At 43.6% G+C, this 21,221-nt stretch overlaps 1 protein-coding gene across 1 annotated transcript in view; it reads right to left on the bottom strand.

The window, feature by feature from the left end:
- The window catches only part of LOC119800847 (calcium-binding mitochondrial carrier protein SCaMC-1-like), a 37,255-nt gene extending 16,370 nt beyond the window's left edge, over positions 1-20,885 (bottom strand). The window contains 3 exon segments of the mRNA XM_038311159.2: positions 1,466-1,553; positions 5,150-5,276; positions 20,618-20,885. Coding sequence (XP_038167087.1) covers positions 1,466-1,553; positions 5,150-5,276; positions 20,618-20,800 — 398 coding nt within the window. The 5' untranslated portion in view covers positions 20,801-20,885.
- Between the last annotated feature and the right edge of the window lie 336 nt (positions 20,886-21,221).

Genomic DNA, 21,221 nt, shown 5'->3' with positions numbered 1-21,221 from the left:
CTACTCACAGCTGCCAAGATATGAATCAGCCTAGATGCCCATCAACAGATGAAGGGGCAGACATGTACACACCACACACACACACACACACACCAGAATCGACCACCCTAAAAAAGAAAGTATGTCGTTTGCAGGGAAGTGGATGGAACTGGAGACGGACGTGATAAGAAGTACGGCAGGCTCAGCAAAACAAATATTACAAGTTGTCTTTCATGTAGAACCAAAATCTATTTTAAAGACGTAAGTAGAAGGGGTGCTGTATGGGTGAAGGAGGCCAGCTGGAGGGAATCGGGGTGAGAGCAGATGGGAGAGACAGGAATGTGACTGAGGCACACTGTAGGAAGACGCCAGAGCAGACCTGGTCACCTTAGGTCACCTTAGAGAGTTAACATATGCTAATACTTTAAAAAAAAAAAAAAAAAAAAAACAAGAAAGAAACCAACTTGATTTAAAAACTATTAGCCTGAGGTTGGGGAGATAGTTCAGTGGGTAAAAGCTCCGTGTTCTTCCAGAGGACCTGGGCTCAGGACCCAGCCCTCACCAGGTGGCCCACAGCCTCTGTTATTGGACAGCATTGCTGGCTGGTCAGAGGTCACAGCCTCAGGGTGGCCTAGCAGCTTATCTCAACAGCTCAGCAACAGGGAACCCCTCCCTCGGCAAAGCTTCCTGCTCTCTACCGGCCCTTATCTGGAGAATGTCCCTGGGCCTGGAGGACTGACTTTATCTGAAAGCTCTCTCTAAACCAGCCGCCTGATTCATCTTTAGCTTGATCTCTGGCACAGACCCCTGCTGAGACTTGTGCTAGGGGCTCTGCCATAGGACCCTGCTGCCACATACTAGGCCTTGTGAGAGGAGTGTGCCACTTAATGCAAATTAGGATTTGTCTACAAATTCCACATAGTCCTTATACTGTGGGATAAAATTGAGCTGATTCACTGAAATCTATCCCCGGGAGAGCTGTCTCCATTCATGCTCATGGGCTGACAAAGCTTTCTGTCTCCCCTCCCCCCCCCCCCCCCCCCCCCGTTTGCCTCTTTCCCCCTCTGGGCCTGTTCCAGGGGACTTGACACCTTTCTGTACTCCACAGGCACAAGATGTGCAAGTGACACACACACACACACACACACACACAGGCAGACAAAACACCAATTACACATAAAACAAAGTAAATGTTTGGAGCAACACCAAAACCCTTAGCTCCTATCTCTAGACACAAGAATCCCTGCAGTCCCTGTGCCCCTGAAGCCTCGCAACAACCAGCTAGTCCAGTTTAAGCATCCCTCTGCCATCCCTGCACTGCAGATAGTGTGTTTAAACAGGAACAAAATGGGAACGGAGGAGGGAAAGACAGTAGACGCAGGTAATGAGGTATGCCGAGATGCAGGCAGGCAGTGGAAAGGGCCCTTAGAGCCCAGCACGGAAGACGAGATGTTAAAGAAGTTTGTCAGTTTGACGGAGAGCTCACCTTTGGAGAATCAGCTCTGCTTGCTTTTCAGAAATATGCAAACCCAGCATCTGGAGAGACTGGACAATTTCGGAAGGCTCGATTTTCCCTTCAAACAATGAAAACAGTGTCAGGTCAGGCTGGGAATCTGAGAACATTTCTGAACCATGCCGGCGAAGCTAAGCATTCAGGCGAAGCTAAGCATTCAGGCAAGCCAGCGATCTTCTTAAATGCATATTGTGGCATCGGTACTCAAATTGTTCACAGATACCTTAAAATGTGCACGTACTATTTGATTCGTAAGCCTAGTGGATAAATAGTGATACTCCTCCAAGTGTAGGCCAAAAGCTCCCATGGCCTTGCTGGCTGATGAAGAGTGAGGAGCGGTAGGAGGGGGATCTAAATCCTGATCTTCTACAAGACAAACACCATTAAAGCAGGAACTGCTCATTTAAAAGTGCCCATATCCGGATTTTAATAAGGGGCATTTCATTAGTGTGGAGTCACATGTGACCAAGTGAAAGAGAGCAAGAAATAAGAAATTGAATGAAAGAGCACAGACTTCTGAGAAATCTCAGTGAAAATACACAGTGGGGAGAGGAAAGCAATGGATGAGAGAAAAAAATAATACAAGGGGAGTCTGAAGACTGCAGATGGAACAAATTGGGGAGAAGCAGAAGAGAGGAAACAGACCATGAACACAAGTGCCCCTGCTTTCCCCTCAAGGGGCTCACGAACTTGTGAGGCCTGACAGGGTTGGGACACAGTAAGAGGTTCTGCAACCATGCAGTGTGGACAGCAAGCTCCTGGGGGGCGGGGCAGAAGGGACACACAAAGGACAGGGGGAAGGAAGACATCCTCTGAGTGAGGAACCTAAAGAAGTGACAGGATGCTGAAGGGAACCACTCAGAGAAAGGACAAGGGCAGGAGACTATGGACAATGTTGGGGGGCAGAGGGGACATCATTTCAGCAGTGAAGTGCTTCGTATCCCTCCCAGCATTCTCCTAGGCCATATAGTCATTGGGTATTAAGATCCTAAGTGACCTGACTTATATATTCGTATGTCCTTTTCTGGTCTTCAGACGAAAGGTCTTCATGACTGGGCGCTGTTCATTCACTGACACTGAACCCTTGGAAAACGGTTCTAAGAAATCTACATTCTGCATGGCACACACCATGGCACTCTTGGACTTGGACTAACACTGCATATGGGGAACATTTATAAGGTAAAATTATCCACCAAACGATGTACAAAGATGCAAGCAAAACATACAAAACAGATCTTGAAAGAAACAGTTGCTTACAGTCTGAAAGTTAAAATAAAGAAGCCACCTTATGTTTCATGAATCAAGAATATCACTTTATCCTTATTATGTCACACCTAAAAATATCTATGTTCAGTGATTCAAAGTTTTTGCTCTTCTCTGCATGGCCATGAACAACTGGAATACACATCTTTGGATTAATTCTGAGGCTAAATTTTAGCAAGTAGTAATATTCACCAGTACAAAGTCTAAAAACAATGAGAAAATAAACTACATATGTTTAAGTTAAGGTATTCTTATAAACAAAAATATGAACCTATAATGGTAAATTGTTTGAAAATATATATGAAGTCATAAGTGGAGGGGAAGCTGTCTACATTTATGAAATATGTATTGTTAAAATTTCACCTCTGAGCCGGGCGGTGGTGGCGCACGCCTTTAATCCCAGCACTCGGGAGGCAGAGGCAGGCGGATCTCTGTGAGTTCGAGGCCAGCCTGGTCTACAAGAGCTAGTTCCAGGACAGGCTTTAAAAAAGCTACAGAGAAACCCTGTCTCGAAAAACCAAAAAAAAAAGAAAAAAGAAAAAATTTCACCTCTGTTTCCTATGGTTTGATTCTAGTCTTCTGGAGTGGACAATATGTACTAGGTGACTGATGTGCGATGTCCTTCTGTGTATGTGTTGCCTTAATTGGTTAATGAATAAAGCTGCTTTGGTCTATGGTAAGACAGAATATAGCCAGGCTGGAAGGGATACAGAGAGTAGGTGGAGTCAGAGAGACGCCATTTAGCTGCCAAAGGAGAAAGACGCTAGGCTGGAAACTTACTGGTAAGCCACAGACTTGTGGCCATACATAGATTAAAAGAAATGGGTTAATTTAAGATATAAGAGCTAGCTAGAAAGACACTGAAGCTATTGGCCAAGCAGTGTTGCAATCAATATAGTTTCTGTGTGATTATTCGGGTCTGGGCAGCCAGGAGACAAACGAGCAGACTGAGCAGTCTCCATCTACAGGGGGCTGAGCACCAGTCACATAGCAGCTGGTCCTGAGATTGTTAACAAGACACAGACAACACTGTCTCTGCAACTGGACTGCAGAGGATCCACATCAGGATAGAAGTTTACATGCAGGAAAAAGAGTTCATTTTAAAAAACTGGATTTGCCTGAGGATTGGCCTCAGGCTTGAGGGCAATATACATAATGCAAGGTTTACTGGCGGTTACAGTCCCCACCTCCACCACACACTGAGCTCTTAGCTGTTGTGAGCCATCAACAAAACCATCTATAAGGTTTGGCTATTTGAAGGAATTTGATTTTAAGTTAATGTTCAGTCTAAACTATTACTAGTACATTATAACTGTCAATCCAAATAAGGTCTGTTGACTTTCTAAACAAAGTTTTATTTGAACACAACCATTTAATTTGCCTACATACTGTCTTTGGCTGAGATACAGCCACAACTCAGACTACATAGCCTTAAATAGTTAAAATATTTAAATAGTTAAAATATTTATACCTAAATTTTTATTGAAAGGTTTTATACCAACCCTTGAAAAGAATGATACTTTTTTTCAATCTATTATTCAACTTCTTTCTTGAATAATAAGTCTGTGAATTGAACCATTCATTAGGTTGGGAAAGGTTTAGAGCTGCATTATAATTTTTTTTAAAATTCATCCTTCCTGTCAATGGTTGCCTCTGGATATGGGTCTGATGTTTTTCCACTGCTGATTTTCTTCCTACTTACCTGGGACTCTATACCCAAACTACCACTTTAAGCAGAGGCAATGCCATCCTGGACAGAAGGTACAGACTAATGCTAAGCTATTCTCATTTTTAGGATCTATTTACGTTAATCTTTCAAAGAGATTATAAAATGTAAGATGAATTTTTATTATTTTACAATACACAAGTCATGCCTGTTATGTGGAAAAATAAATACCTCTTATTGGAAGACCAATAAATAATTATTATTTTAAACTACAACTTTAAGTGAAATGAGCATGATCTCAATGGTTAATACTGTATGGCAATTTTTAATTCAACAGAAAAAAGCTACGATAAATTTTCTTCACGAAAAATATGGGCTCAAGGCTGGAGAGATGTCTCAGTGATTAAGAGCGTTCAGTGGTCTCACAGAGGACCCAAGTTCAGTTCCCAGCACACATGCTGGCTGGCTCAGAACTACCTATAACTACAGCTTCAGGGGGTCTGCAGGCACCTGGACTCATGTGCAATAACACTACACACACACACACACACACACACACACACACACCTAAAAGAAAATAAAATCTTTTTAAAAAATGAATAAAAACATGAACTCTCGATCACATTAACAAAATAAACGCTAACACAAACAACAGTCATCTGGAAAGACTATCTTAGACGTGGAAAGCGTAAAGGCGACTTTGCATAAGAAGTGACAGTGGGACACACCATCATTATTCTTGTCCAAACTTTTAAATGCCAGCTTCATTTTCTTCTCATGGTCTTTCAGGTATTTCATAAATTCTTCAAAATCCAGCTTTCCATCTTTGTTGACGTCACCAGTGATAAAAATTTTCTACAGAAAAGAGAGAGAGAGAGAGAGAGAGAGAGAGAGAGAGAGAGAGAGAGATCTTATTGTTAGCATGGGCTAAAGAACTGTGTACTGGCCTCTAGTTTGGGCCAGCTGTGTTAGTATCCAGTATGGCATAGCTCCGCAACCTTTCCTGTGGTTAGGATTCCCAGAGTCTCATGAGCAGCGGATGATGCCAATTTAGTAATTACACGAAGACTAAAGCTTCTCTTTTGAATTGCCTTATAATTCCCTCAGTGGAAATAAAGGTAGAACCCAGGGCCATGTCTTCTGAGCTTGCTTCATTTGTGTTTTATATGGACCCAAAGACGGGGCTTCCCCTACAGGAAGCTCTGTAACGGAAAAGGGGAGATTTGGCATGTGAAGAGATGGGCACAGGCTGGAGAGCCAGCAGCAGGATCCAGTGTGTTTCTATGGGGAGGCACAGCTGTCCTTAATGAATCCCAAATTGAAAATGGGAACCAAAATTAAGAGAACTGTCCCTTTGATTAATCAAGTCCTGGCCTTTGGGGGTGGGGAAGGGCTTTTACCGATGCTATTGTGCAGCTTTCTGGACTATCACATCAACAGAGACATCAACCGTCTACCTCCAAGCCTGACAGTTTTAAGGACAAGGTTTCCTGGCTGTAGATGCTGAATCAATGTCTATTTTTATTTATGACCCTGCTATGATCTGTTTGCATATTCAGTCTCTCCTACTTGTAGAATGACAAAAGAAAATTATCACTTTGGATTTCTTATTTTCTAATAAAAAAGTATCTTCTGCACCTCACATTATACAATGTAAACTTCTATCTTAAAAGGATAATTGAATTATCAGTCCATATGAATGAAATTTCTTCTGCAGACATATGAGAACCCACACATTAGAACCTCTTAGATGTGTCCTTTACCTGAGGAGAAACCCAAGAATTCTTTTAAAATAATGTTCCATGTATTTGGTCCAGAGCCCTGGGAACGGCTCTCCCTTGGCTTTGATAAATGAATGTGCATCCATAATCAATGGACATGCTAAGCCTCACACCTTTTGCAAAAAAAAAAAAAAAATTGCAGGAAAATAAAATGTTGAAAAGGAATAAGTGGGTTTCAAAGAACTTAAGCTGTTTATGATGAAATCCTGGATTCCTTCTAAAAGGTTAATTGGTATCAAATAAACAAATACACATCACATTTTGGAAGAAGAGGGACCAGGGTCCCAACATCCACCTCCATATGGGAGATTTCCAACTCTTGAAGTTGCCACCTTTAAGACACACCTCTTAGAAGCTCCAGCACCAGCCCCCAATAGAATCACTGGCCGAGTGCCAGATCATTAAAAGGAACACCTTTGAGAAACATTTATCCCAGTCACAGCAAAAGACAAAGAAACCACAGCGTAGTGCTTGGCATGTGGAATCAACTTTAAAGACAGCTGGCCAACATACGGAAGCATCAAAGAAAGACTCCAAGAGTCTGCACAGCTATTAGGATGAGGATGATTCTTACTTAGGAAAAGAAACAAAACAAAACTGCTCCCAACTGCCACTGAGCCCCCAAACACATGTGGAGTGAATGTTCTGGTCATCTAAACCATGGCACATCTTGGTCCCTTCTGCTGTGGTGGTTTGAAGAAGGATGGCCTCCATATACTCATATATTTGGATGCTTGGTCCACACTGTTTGGGAAGGACTAGGAGGTGTGGCCTTGTTGGAGGTGCATCCCTGAGGGTGCGCTTTGAGGTTTTAGGAGCTTATGCAATTCCCAGGTAGTTCTTTCTCCTGCCTCCAACTTTTGGATAAGATGTAAATGCTCAGCTACTTCTCCAGTTCCTGGCTATCTGCCTGCTGCCATGCTCCCCACCACAATGGTCATAGTTTCGCCCTCTGGAACTGTAAGCAAGTCCCCAACTAAATGCTTTTATAAGTTTTCTGATTCACAGGGTCTCTTCGCAGCAGTAGAAAAGTAACTAAGAGGTGCCAAAGCTACTAACCCAGGCCTCTGGTGACGGGAGAACACTGAACACGTAGTCCCCATAAAACAGAACTGTAGCCAATAGCAAAAGCAATCAGAAGTTGGAAATTTTTATTATAGCCACAAGGAAAACTGAGAAATATTCTTGAGGATATTAGCTGCGAGGATGACCTTGAACTTTTTCTAATCATCCTACATCCCCATCCTCCTTGTTGGGATGGAGGCCTGCACCACCACGGTGGCATATACGGTACTGGAGATCGAATCAAGCCTTCCCTCTACCTGCCATCTACATCCCTAGCCCCTGGAGGATTCTTAATAAACAGAAGCAATGCTAGTCCAGGTCAAGTTTGAGAACGTCTAAACTATGACTCCATTCTGACTCAGGAGGCCTCTCCAGAGGTCCCGACCCCATATCAATCTGAGCTTCATGAAGCCCACCTCGTCATCCTCCAGAGAATGAGTGACCCCTAAATCCTGCAGGCCTTCCTGAAATTCAGAGAAGTCCACAGCTCCATCTTCATCATGGTCCAGATACCAAAAAAGATCTTCGTAGAGGGAATCCATGTGCAATGTCCCCTGAGTTACCCAGGGGCCGAAGTCCCTGGGATAGGACAAAGAGTCTGTCTGTCTACAGTGAGAGAGAAGGACAAAGGCAAAGCATCTGCAGGGGTTACCGCATCAGAAGGAAAAAGCCTCATCCTAACCGTTCCGGGACTGCCCGGGCACGCGCAGGGCAAGAACCAGTGAGCTACTCCGGAGCAGAGTTCCGCCTCCAAGTCCATGGGCAGGAGGTCCTGCTTCCACTCTAGGATCTACGGGAGCCAAGAAAGAACCAGCCACGCCCCGCCACCACTTTCAGAGACCCCAACACAAGACCATCTAAAAGGGAAGTTCGTATTTTGTCTTGCTTTGTTTGGTCTGTTTTGAAAAAAAAAAAAAAACGCGAGAATAGAGTGGAACTGGGCTATTATTGCTCTGTGATCTGCGGACAGTCGCAGAGGTCACCCGACCACTTTTGGAAAACTGTGTGTGGTTTGCAACTTGTTATTGTTTTCTTGGGTGCTGGGGAAGGAATGTGTTAGAACATGCACGTGCTAGAAAATCGCTAACTGCTGCACTACCGCCTTCAGGTAGGGGCTATATTTTTAGTCAATAAGCAGGTTGCCCTTCTTAAGAAGAGGATTCTTTTTAAGGGTGACGTGCACCAGGCTGACGGTCATAAAGACTGAAAACGGACAGCTAGGGAGCCAGCATGGGACCAACCTAGGCCCTCTGCATGGGGGTGACAATTGTATAGCTTGGTCTTTTGTGGGGTCTGTAGCAGTGAGACCAGGATCTGTCCGTGATGCATGAGCCGGCTCTTTGGAACTTATTTCCTATGGTGGGGATGCTTTGTTTATCCTTGATGCAGGTGAAGTTTGGTCCTGCCTCAACGTGATATGCCTTCTTTGTTAACTCCAGGGAAGAGGAATGGGGAATGGGTGGGGCAGACGGATAGAAGAGAGGCAGGAGGAGGGAACGAGAGGAGAGGAGGGAGGGGAAACTGTGGTTGGTGTGTAAAATAAATTTTTTAAATGATGAATAACAAAAAAGACTGAAAATAAAGAGAAATTAGCTCTTGTGGACCTTTTCTTCTGTGTCCCCCCCCCATCTCCACCTCCCACCCCTGATTCTTTATCTTTTATTTTCACACAATATCTATAGTGACACCGGGGGCAAAATTTCTCCATCTGGGCACCAACTGAGACCCAGAGGAGAATCCACAAATGGTCAGGGATTAAGGCAGCTGGACTCCAACAAGAAGGCAGGAGAGACTGTTAGTACTACCTGTGGCTTTTTAATGCTCACCCTCCAGAGCCGTGGAAAGCCCTGAACCCCCGATTCACATATCTGCGGCTCCAGGAAAAGTGTGGAAGTGCAGATCCGCAGAAAGACTCCCTGCTTTTACACTGTTTGTTTTTCAAACTGAATAATTTTTCAGACAAAAACACAAATATGCAGTGAGATGGCACCTGATGCCTGAGCCCCAGATAGAAGGTTCCTCGATGCTAGGCCAGTCTTAGATAAAGCATAATGAGACCTTCACTCAAAAATAAATATTTTAATTAGATATTAAAATTCACAAAGAAAATTTAATTCTGCCATCCTCCATTAGCTTTGGCTCTATGCTTCTCATCACACCGAGTGCTGAGAGCAAGACAAAGAGCATCACAAAGCCTAGACAGACTCCCTCAAGGAGATTTCACCAGTTAAACATAGGTACTGCTGTAAGTTCTGCAATCGATATTTCCCAAGAGCTGTTGAGCTAACACGGAAGGCTGTTTCACAAAACCTGTGGCCCAATTGTGAATGAATTGTCTCACAAGAGAAAATTTGGGCTTTTCGATGTATTTATTTTATGTGGCTGAGTGCTTTGCCTGCGTGTGCATTTGTGTGCCTTTCATGTGTACTGGTGCTGGAGAAGGTCAAGAACGGGCACCGAGTCTCCTGGACCTGGTGTTACAGATGGCTGTGAGTCATAGTGGTCTGAGAAACAGGGGACAATGTGCTGACACTATTAATTTCCCACAGGTTTCTTATTTTTCCGCATTGAACGTCATTGTATTCTCCTCTGCCCTCACCCATCTCTCCTTCTTCACCTTTTTTCTAGCTTTTTGTTTTGTCTTTAAGTCAAAGATTAGACTAGAACATCTTAAAAGATAGTCCCAAAATTTGGGTATTCTCTGAAATACTCTGATGAAAATCAGAACAGTTAGGACACTGGAGATGGAAGAAATCATCTGAAATGTAATGTCTTGATGTGGAAGTCATGAGTAACATAGCACAAGGCTGAAGAAGAGTCAGGGAAGTCTAACTTAGGCTTAGAAGATGTTGGAACAGTACAGCATCCTCTACTTCTGAAATGTAAAATAGTAAAACAATAAAGGGAAGTACACCCAGGATGAATTTACATTGGGAGGGGCCTTTCTTTGATCCACACTATTTCTGTGGCTGTATTTTATGAGTATATGGAAGACAGAGAGGGTATGGGGCTGGAGAGATTCGGGTGCTCCTGAACCCAGGTTCGTGCTAGCAATTTGAATAAATGTGCTCAGTTAGCTTGAGACGTTCCAGGCGATTTTAAGACTAAGCTTTTTGCCATAAATTCACAGGCAGAGCTCCTACTGTGAATGCCTTAGGAGACGCCTGGAGTCATAGGAGCCTGGGAACCTTGAAGCTGAGAAGATCGCCATATGGACAAAATGCTTGTATCACTCAGCTTCTACATGGATGCTAACTCACCTTATGTGCTTGGATCCAGAAGTAGGGCTTTCGTGAGTAATTAGTTCACAAAAGTGGAGCCCTCATGAATGGGATCAGGGCCCTCGTGATAGCCAGTGACCTCACTTGCTCCTTCTACCGTGTGAAGATAGCTAATAGGCAGAGCTCTCCATAAAAGCACACGGGCTTATGTAAGGATACCTTTAAGATATGCCATAAGGCAAATGGCTCAGTGCTTGCCGTAGAAGTGTGAGGATCTGTGTTTGGACCCCCAGCATCACGGAGAAAGCTGGGCATGGTGGCACACTTCTGTAATAGCAGTACTAGAAATTCAAAAACAGGAAGATTCCAGGTCTCGGTGCCCAGCAGTCTAGCCAAGCAATGAGCTCCTGTCCCAGACGATATGGTGACGAGCAATTGAGGAAGACAGCCCACGTTGACCTCTGGCCTCCATACGCACTTGCACACACGCCTTCACATATGCTAAAGATGCGGTGTCACATGCACTAGATGATAAACATCTTGGGGACTCGATATCAAGAATGGCTCAACGGGGTAAACTGATCTCAGGGATAATATAGTTTCTCTAGTCTGCAATTTTTCATTCTTTTCTTTTCAAAAGAACATTTTATGTTTTCGCAATCACAGATGGAAGAGAATTGAATGCAAAACAACAGTTTAGCAATATCCATTGCTTTGCTTTGATTTTTTCCCTCAGGTTTTAACCCCACCGAGATAATTATAATTTCTCTCTGAATAATGGAGATGCTAGATTAGTATCCCTCCCTTTTTTGTGGTGTTAGGGATCTAGCCCAAGCCTTCACACACACACACTATACAAATGTTAGCCTACTAAGCTTCAGGCTCCACTAATATTCAACTATCTGAAACTTTATAATAGAGAGGTACTTTGGAGGGTATCATGGCACGGAGGTTATGGAATAAGAAAAACAGGGGAATTCTAGCAACGCTCACATCTAACATTCTAAAATATACAAAAATCAGTATCTTTTGTGCGTGTGTGTCCCCAAGTTTATATTCTAAAAGCTAATATTACCTCTTCTTTGTGGAAATAAATCCTCTGGAAGAGAAAAACAAAGAGGGAGACTCCTTTATAATCTAATACAGCCTTCTCCGGGGGAGCATTCAAAGCCTAGTCAGTTCCCAAATTCCCAACAGCCTGTGTTCCCTGATTTTGCCACAGCAAATATGCTTATTTGTTTTGTTTTGTTTTCAAAACAGGGTTTCTCTGTGTAGCTTTGGAACCTGTCCTGGAACTTGCTCTGTAGACCAGGCTGGCATCAAACTCACAGAGATCCACCTGCCTGTGCCTACCAAGTGCTGGGATTAAAGGCGTGTGCCACTACTGTCCAGCATATGTTTATCTTTTTATTTCACTTTCTCTGCCTTGGATTTCTCCCATTCTTCCTGGTTAATTATAATGATTGTTGAATGAAATATCTTCTCACTCTTACCCTAACAAATTCAGAATCATTTATTTATTTTTCTAGATATTACACATGTAGATAATAAGCTTCCACAAAGGAACATTCTGTAAAATGTTTCTTAACCTCTCTTGTCCACCCTGAGTTCAAAAGTCTTACCTTTCAAACAGTGAAGTAGAGCTCACTGTTTGGATTTATGAAAACAGCAAAAGGATTTTCTGGCTTTAAAGACTGAATGAGGTTCACTGTTAAATGGATCATTGTCTACCATGCATTAACTTAGTCATGGTATGGGCTCTGGAATCGATTAGACAGAGTTAAACTCTTTTACCAGTTGCTAAAATCAGGGTTTTAGTCAAGTTATTTAATTCCCAGAAAGTTCAAATATAAAGCAGAAATGATTAAAAACTCACCTCAAACCCTAGTGCAAAGATTTTTATTTAGCTGGTGTTACTGAACAGTGTAAGACAATGTCCATTAAACTGGAGAAGCAGCAGTGAACAAGACCAAGAGTCACCATATCCATATCCATCACCATATCCATCGTTGCTGTATATTAGTTGGTTAAATACATAAAAACCAACGAACAAATAATAAAGCAATTTTCAAAAGTGAAGAGATATTTGATAAAATACTTGCTAATTATAGCATGAGACTATCAACCTTATTTATTCTTCCATTAATCTTGAAAATGCTGTCAGTTGGCTTTCCTTATTATCTTGGTCATAACTTTGGTCTTTTCTGTGTGGTCATGTGGTACCTCCTATAGAGGTGTATTCTCTACCCAAATATGTCAGTTGTGACTCTGTGTTCTCTACAGCACACAAAGGAGGCCCATTCTCCACGGCCAACAAAACCCACTTTTGTGGGGCTGGAGAGAGCAGTTAAGAGCACTTCTTGCTTTTGTAGGGGACTCGGGTCCATATCCTGATAAGCCCAAGTCTTAGGAGAACTTACACGAATTTTCTCTCATAACTCATAGTAAGGAGCTCAAGGAACATCATGGAAGCAGGAACACAAAGAATGTAAGAGCTGGAGGCAGAGGGGAGTGCTGGGAAATGCCAATCTCCCAACATGAACTCAGCAGCTGTGGTTGCCTGCACAAGGCCTGCATAATAACAAGCCCATTAGAAATACAAGCATGGAGTGGGAGGGGTTCCTGAGGCTCCACCCCTAGCTGAGGAGCTATTGACAGGGGACAGCTGCTGATGGAGGCAGAATCACTTTCCTTTAGGGGGTGGCCACAGGGAGGTTGCCCATGCCAGATGGCCCCACACCATTCATATATGGGCTGCATTTATTAGTTAATTAAAGGAGGAGTTGGAGCTGAAAGGGAAATCTACTGGGGAGAAGGCTAAGGAAAGTTGAAGAGAGGGTGTGGAGGTGAATATGATTAAGATGCATTGTATCCCTGTAGGACATTTTCAGTGGATAAATTATTAAAAGAGAAAACAGAGGTCATAGCATCAAAAGTGTAGCATAACAATTTCACATTTGCCTCAGGACTGCCTGCCATGAAGTCCTTTCTCTCCCCTTAGTAACGTTGGAATAGTTACCAATGATTAACCATTGCGTACTTTGTGCCTCTCTTCTACATTCTACTCAGGTATGTGTTGTATCAAAAATTGAAAAAATAGGAGCCTTGAGCTGGCAAAATGGCTCAGCAGGCAAAGGTGCTTGCCATCAGTCCTCATGACCTGAGTTCAATCCCCAGAGACAGAACTGAATCCACACATAAACCATGGCATATGAGTATGTGTACGCATATAACCAATAAAGGTGAGAAGTAGTATAATCTAAAAAAGCTTAGACAGATACTTTCTCTTCTAAATGCTAAATTTATTGTAACAAAGAGGTAAAATTTGGTGAAACTCTATAGGGATTTCCACTCAAAGTAAATACTTGTCTTAGGGACAAACTGTTTCTTGAAACTTGGAGCCATCCATAGTTCTTACCCCTGTGTACTCAAATCAACCCTCTCCTCAGTTCTTGACAGAATAGCAACACTTGACTATGCCTTAGTCAATAGCTCTTGATTGATTCATCAAATTAAAACATTTTATGGGCTCCAGTTTCCCAGATATACTGGTGAACTTTATATACCAAGTTGATTAGTACACACCAGGTAGCCAATAACATATCTGGGTGTGTCTGTGGGTGATTTTGGAAGAGATTGGCATGAGAATCGGCAGGCTGTGTGCGAGGGCACATGCCAACCCAAGGAACGGAACGAAACAGCGGAAACGTGAAGGCGACTAAAGGCATTTCTCTCTCAGGCTGGGAGCGCTCATAAAAACTGGCATCCTAACTGGATGAAACTGGAACTGCACAGACTGTCAGTCAGCAAGGAGTACAATGAAAACAGTATTTCCTCAAAGCAATATACAACTCAACTAATATGTATACTCCTTGGAGTTCATAATTTCCATTTTTCAAAATATGTCCTATGATGATGAAAATATGCTACATATACACCATGGAATACTGGTGAAATAGTATAAAATAGAAAAGTGGGTGTTGTGGAACATTTGTTTAACCAGGCAAAGTTGTGTTACATTTGTTCACGTGGCATTTGTTAACTACGAAAAGACGTGTTGCATTTGGGTTAGAGAAGCAGGGCTCAGAGAAGCAGGGTTAGCAACTGGTTAACAAGAAGTAGCAGGGAAAAGTTTAGCTTCCATTTTTTGTTTGTTTCTTTGTTTTTAGTTGGGGAGCTGTGGAGGGAGTGGCTTCCGGGACTCCAGCAAAGAGACAGAGAGGGAGAAAAAAAGGATAAGAGAATGGGAAGAAAGAGGGGGACATGACTGGGGCCAGAAGCCAGGCCGTTGCCAGACAGACAGACATAGAGACAACAGGAAAGTGAGATATACAGAAAAAAAAAAGGTAAAAAGCCCCGAGGTAAAAAATGTAGATAAAGCCGGGCAGTGGTGGTTCAAGCCTTTAATCCCAGCACCTGAGAGGCAGAGGCAGGAGGATCTCTGTGAGTTCGAGGTCAGCATAGTCTACAGAGCAAGTTCCAGGACAGGCTCCAAAGCTACAGAAAAACCCTATCTCAAAGGAGGAAAAAAAAACATAAAGAGAAACAGGTTATATTTAAGTTACGTTAAAAGAGCTAGTCAGAAGTGAGCCCAAGCTAGGTCGAGCATTCAAAACTAATAGTAAGTCTCAGCATCATAATTTAGGAGCTTGTTGGTGGCCCCCCAAAAAAAGCCTGGTACACATGGATTTTTCAGGTAAATGGATAGAACTAGAAACAACCATACTGAGTGAGGAAACCCAGACCCAGGAAGACAAACCACGTTTTCTCTCGTTGGGGGCTTGTACCTTCAAATCTTTGGATATGAGTCCATAGCCTGGAGTAACTAAAACAACGTGCAAAACAGGATGGTTGCCAGGATAGGGCTGTGGTGGAGCAACAGAGAGGGGAATAGCAGTGTGCTAGTGACCTGATCAGGGAAAGAGAAAGGGGGGCTCTTCAGGGAGGGGAAGGGAAGCAAATACAGAAGAAGGAAGAGGGTAAAGGGAATGGTAGGATACATGGCTCTGACGGGGAGAGACGAAAGGGGGCTTTTAGAAAGGTGGGAAGGTAAAGGCAGAAGGAGGTAAAATAACAGTAAAGATGTCTGAAAAGTCATGAAATCGTACCATTAACTATTTACCTAAAACTAGTTCTAAAGCATGAAATTCTGTGTATAAATATGCATTTATAGTGTAGGGGCATGTTTTTTTGGTTTTTTTTTTTTTTTTTTTTTTGGTGGGTTTTCTTATTTTAGTTTGGTTTTGATTTTCTTTCTTTCTTTCTTTCTTTCTTTCTTACTTTCTTTCTTCTTTTTTTGGTTTTTCAAAGCTGAGTTTCTCTGTATAACCACCCTGGCTATCGTGCAACTCAGTTTGTAAATCTGGCTAAACCAGGAACTCACAGAGATCCACATTTATATGTTCAATGAACTTTTCTCATCTGGGATGGCAATGCTCCCTCCAAGAACCAAGGACCACTTAGCTAGACATGAGAAGGCCTCTTCTGAGTAGTTGGCCAGTGATGTCCAAGAGACTCAAAAAAACAAATTACAGCCTATCACTATTGCCCTTGGTTCCCTCCAAAGGGTGGAGATAAATCCCTATCATAGAAGAAGCACTTCAGAAACAGGGCCCAGGGGCCCCTGAACTGGACCTGACCTGATGACCTGAAAGCCTCTTCTCTGAAGATTGGGCTTCATTCTGCCAGAAGATGTCGCTCAATCTCCCAAAGGAGGGAAGCCACCCACTGCCCAATCTTGCTGTGACACCTATGAACCACAGCAACAACCAGAATGGCACAATCGTCCTACGGGTGCAGTAGATGCACACACACCTACCTTGGTGCTAACCAACAACTCTGACTGGATTTAAGACCCGCTCAACAAGATGGCAAACATATCTGGGACAGGAAACATAGCTTGCTACTCAGTGCTAGTGAAACCATGGATATTTGAGGAAAATCTGCAAGCACTAATTTACTAAACTCGCATAATCCCTATTGACAGTTTAAACATCTGTCCTTATACCTACCTACAGATAGGTGTGGTTGTAGTGTTCACCCCTCAACGTCTCCTTGCAACAGACAGAGACCACTACAGAAAACCATAAACAATCAAACTGCAGAGCTGCCCAGTCCTAACATATACATCTACGAGACACTCCCACACCTAAGGTTCAGGAAACAGGGCAGAAGACGGGAGGAAAGACTCCAAGAGCCAGAAGATCAGGGCGTGTGTTATGAGATTCTGTCTCCTAACAATGTCAAAAATTACATTCACAAAGCCCCACCAAAATCTCATTTATAAAGTCAAAATGGTTGTCTAAATATGAGCTGAACAAGGATAATAGACATGCCGAAGTGAGTACAGAAAAGGCCACGAGCCCTCAACCCTACACAGGGACCTACAGGCAAATAAGGAATGCTAAAAGCGGGAGAAATAGTCTTCTCCAAGGAGAGCACCCAATACCAAATGGTCAACCCTGAAAACATGCAAGCAAGTAGCACTGTACAGACTGAGTGGGTTATATTTCTACATATGTGTGTGTGCATGCATACACACAGACACACACACATATATCTGGAAGAAAGCAAGGAGGAATGCATAGAAGAGTCTGAAGGGAAAAAGGGAAGGGATAAACATTGTAACTACATTGTAGTCTCAAAAAGTTAAAAAATGTATCTTATGAAAATAACTGGACCAAATGAGACAAAAAATAAAAACAAAGGGATTCTGGTGTAATTTTATTTGACACAGTTTTTTTTAAATATTTATTTATTTATTATGTATACAATATTTTGTCTGTGTGTATGCCTGCAGGCCAGAAGAGGGCACCAGACCCCATTACAGATGGTTGCTGGGAATTGAACTCAGGACCTTTGGAAGAGCAGGCAATGCTCTTAACCTCTGAGCCATCTCTCCAGCCCCCTTGACACAGTTTTAAAACTATCAATAAGCTAAATAGCAATCAGAGTATTGGCAATAATATTATGTAAACATAAAGTAGTATATCACACAATCATTAAAAATTCTGTACAACAACAATTAACAACCTCTTTGGTCTCCAGATCCTTTTAGAATCTTGAAAATTATTGCTGGCGGCAGAAAGTTCTTGTGTATTGTAGAAATCATGGCCCATGGGTGGTGAGATTATTCCCCTTCAGGGGATTTTGCATGGGAGACACAGCTGACTGGCATCCTCCAGTCTCCAGCCATGGCACCTTCTGATACACTGAGAAGCTGTCCTGTCCCTGGGCTGCTCCAGGCAGTGACAGGATTCTATGGGGAACTGGAGCTGGGGCCACTTCTCCCCAACACAAGTGTCCTCTCGTCCTCTCAATACCATTGGCTAGTTCCCTATCAGCCTGGCCTAGACTTTTTAGGAACTCTTGTGTTGAATGAAGCTCTTATCCAAACCCCACTCCTCTGTGAATGAGGAAGGACAGCTGAAGCCCCCCTGAGTAAGCACAGAACAACCAGAACCGCCATCCTGCAGCACAGGAGAAGGAGCCTTGGGAAACAAAGAGAAGAAGAATCGTCCTAGTACATGTCTAGGGTGATGTTCGCTGCATGTGTGAGGAGAAATGGCCTGAAGTGGAAACATAGACAAGTTATGTGTGTCCAGATCACACAAATAAGGCGTACAAGTTAGCCCATGGCCTAGGAATCCGCCTGCCATATCACATACTACATGTTGATCCAATTCTCCCCAGCATGGTTTTGGCTAGCTGGTCCTACTTATGATGAAAATGGAAACACTAACAAGTGGGGCCTGCAGGACAAGACAGGGGGTAAAGGCACTTGCCACCAAGGCCTGAGCTCCCGGGAGTTCACTCGGTAAAGGGGAGAAGTGACTCAATGAGCTGTCCTCTGACCTCCATAGACATGCAACGCTTCCCATGCAAGCACACGTGCACATACATACAAATAAATAAGTATACAAAAGCAACACAACTGATTTAAAGTTTAATTTTGTCTTTTTTTTAATTACTAAAAGACAGGAAACTGCCATGTCAGTGTATTTCAGATGCTAGCCCTAAATCCTTTGATATCACTTTGAGCCAATGAGAGAGACAGAATTGTCAATCCTAAATGCTGGTCTTATTGGAGGTCGCACTGATTAATAAGTAATACCACTCGCAATCATGAAAGTGGTAACACATGAGGTAAGGGAGCCACATACAGCAGTACACAGCTCATCCCTGGAAGGTGGTTCAGGAAGACACACCACAGAGAAGGTGCCAGGTATTCAAAAATAACAATAACTTCCCCTTAACTATAAAAATAAAAGTTCCTAAACTGAAATGCTACAAATGTTGTAAAGAAAAAGTAGAAAATTTTATTTTTTTATTATTGAGAGATAGCTATTCCTAGCCTTCTGCAGAAGAGTGCATTAGTGCTGGGAATAGTCTGATCATACACCAGGCACGACACGGATAGTGACACCACACATCTGAGCAAAATATAATTTATATGTGCACACAATATATACACTTACCAGTGATAAACATGAGCTGCCCTCTTCTATATATTTATATACACAGTTTTTACATAATTTATTTTATATATAATAAATTTTGAAAAATTAAAGACTTTATCTTGTGATTTGTTATTATTTTGGGGTCCGGGGTTTTGAGCTTTTGTCGTTGCTGTGTGTCTCAGTTCACTCGAGTTTGACTTAGATGAGAGGAAGATAGAGCCAAAGCTGAGCAGTAACTTGCAGCAATTCTCCTGCCTCAGCTTCCAGAGTTCTGGGATTTTAGGCATGCCCCATCATCCCTGGCTAATCCCTCTCTTTTAAAAATCTCACCAGACGCTTTGTCGACTTTGTTTATATTTTCAAAAAACAAAAAACGTATTAGGAAATTTGAAGCACGCTTAAAATGAAGCCTGAGTCAAAGAAATCACACCAGCGGCTAGAAATCACTTGGAGGAGAATAATAAAAGCAACTAATCCTTAAGGCAGTGGTGGCGCAAGCCTTTAATCCCAGCACTCTGGAGGCAGAGGCAGGCGGATCTCTGTGAGTTCGAGGCCAGGTTGGTCTACAGAGTGAGTTCCAGTACAGCCAGGGCTGTTACACAGAGAAACCCTGCCTCAGTAAATAAAAATAAATAAATAAATAACCCTCAACATACCTGTGAGATCTCTGAGATGCAGCTATGGAGAGGCTAAGAGATGCTATCACTCAAGATTAGCAAGTCAGACCTTTGATTCAAGAAATAGGAGGAAATGAGTCAACCCAGATTAAGTAGAACTGACACACTCCGCAAAAAGTACCCAAAGTTGGTTCTTTCAGGCAAACCTATGGCCAGTGTAAAGAAGGGGAAGGAACAGAGATCAGAAATGAGATATATAATACTTTGGGCAAAATGAGTAGTTCCCCCCCCCCAAAAAAAAATAAAAAGTTTAACTTGCTAAAAGGCTGTAGTAAAGAGGCCTCTTATTAAGGACATTGACGGTGAAAGCGTTTTAAATATAGATACAGAACAGTTGGTGGCCCCCGCAGTAACTCAAGCACGTTCTTCTTGGGCTAGGAGAGCCAGTGTCCTCTTGCACAGCAACAGGCTGGACAAGTTCCAGGTTCAGTATGTCCACCCTCCCAAGGGGCCTGGATGTCAGGGGCACAATTTACATGACTCAGAGAAAGAACAATTACTTTACAACAGGTCAACCCTTCAGATCAATGTGTGTACTTAGGGCATTAACTTAGAATGTCATAAAAACGGAATGTGGCATTTCCACCTCGACCAGCGACTGGGAGCGCTGCTGGTTTTAAACCGTTTTCGAAACTAAACTCTATTTGGTACTTTTAACAAAGCTCCTTCCAAGGGACACAAAGTGTCTCTTTTACCTAACTTAAAGAAGTCTGACAGAGGAACAACCATGCATTGTTTGCAAAGGACAGGGCAAGTGAAGAACCAAGAACTAGAAATGCTCTCAAAACGAAAGCTTTGGCAGTTTTAAGTGTGGCAGTTTTAACTAACTTATCTGGAAAAATACCCGCCGCCTTCCAGATTCAACTCTCCGGAGCTCTCCCAGCCGCTGGCGGGCATAGTTCCGCCTCCTTGCCTGGCTCCAGGCCACAGCCTTCCCGGTACCTGGCTCCGTCCTGGAGCACCGCAGCCTCCCCAGCGCCCCTGGCGACCCACCTCCTCGGCGTCCTGGCCCAGTGGGATGCCCAGGCTCTGCAGCCCCTGCTGCAACTCTCCGATGTCCACCACGCCGTCCCCATTGCGGTCCAGCGCCCGGAAGAGCGTCTCGTAGCGCGTGGGCGGCTCCGCGTCTTGGCAGGCGGCCGTAGGCAGCACGAAGGACCGCAGCCAGCGCAGCATGGTCCCGGGAAAGGCACCGCGGGCTGCGGGGGGCCGAGCGCGATCGGGGTGGCGAGGCCTGGCTGGGTGGGGCGGCAGCCGCAGAGACTCCGGAACGTCGTCGGGGGGCGAGGCTTATGGCTCACAGGAACCCAGCTCGGCACAGGGTGTGGCCGCCCAGCTGCTGCTCGGGGCGGAGCTGGCCCGGGCCTGACTTGGCTGCTGGGACAGGCTGGGCCAGATTCCAGCCCCCAAAACGTGCGGGCAGGAGGGATGGGTTGCTAGGGACTCTGATACCGGTTTCTGTTCTGTTCGAAGCCCCTCAAAGCAGCAAGCTTCGCCGCCAGTATTTTAAAGCCTGTGGAAAGGAGGTGTTTTGAAGGGCAGTTTGCTCAGCCTCAAAGGCCCATTGAACTGGAAGAGTTGGAGAACTGCTGTCTGT

This window comes from Arvicola amphibius, chromosome 14, assembly GCF_903992535.2.
Source record: "Arvicola amphibius chromosome 14, mArvAmp1.2, whole genome shotgun sequence".
NCBI lineage: Eukaryota > Metazoa > Chordata > Mammalia > Rodentia > Cricetidae > Arvicola > Arvicola amphibius.
This window is presented reverse-complemented; position numbering and strand designations above follow the sequence as displayed.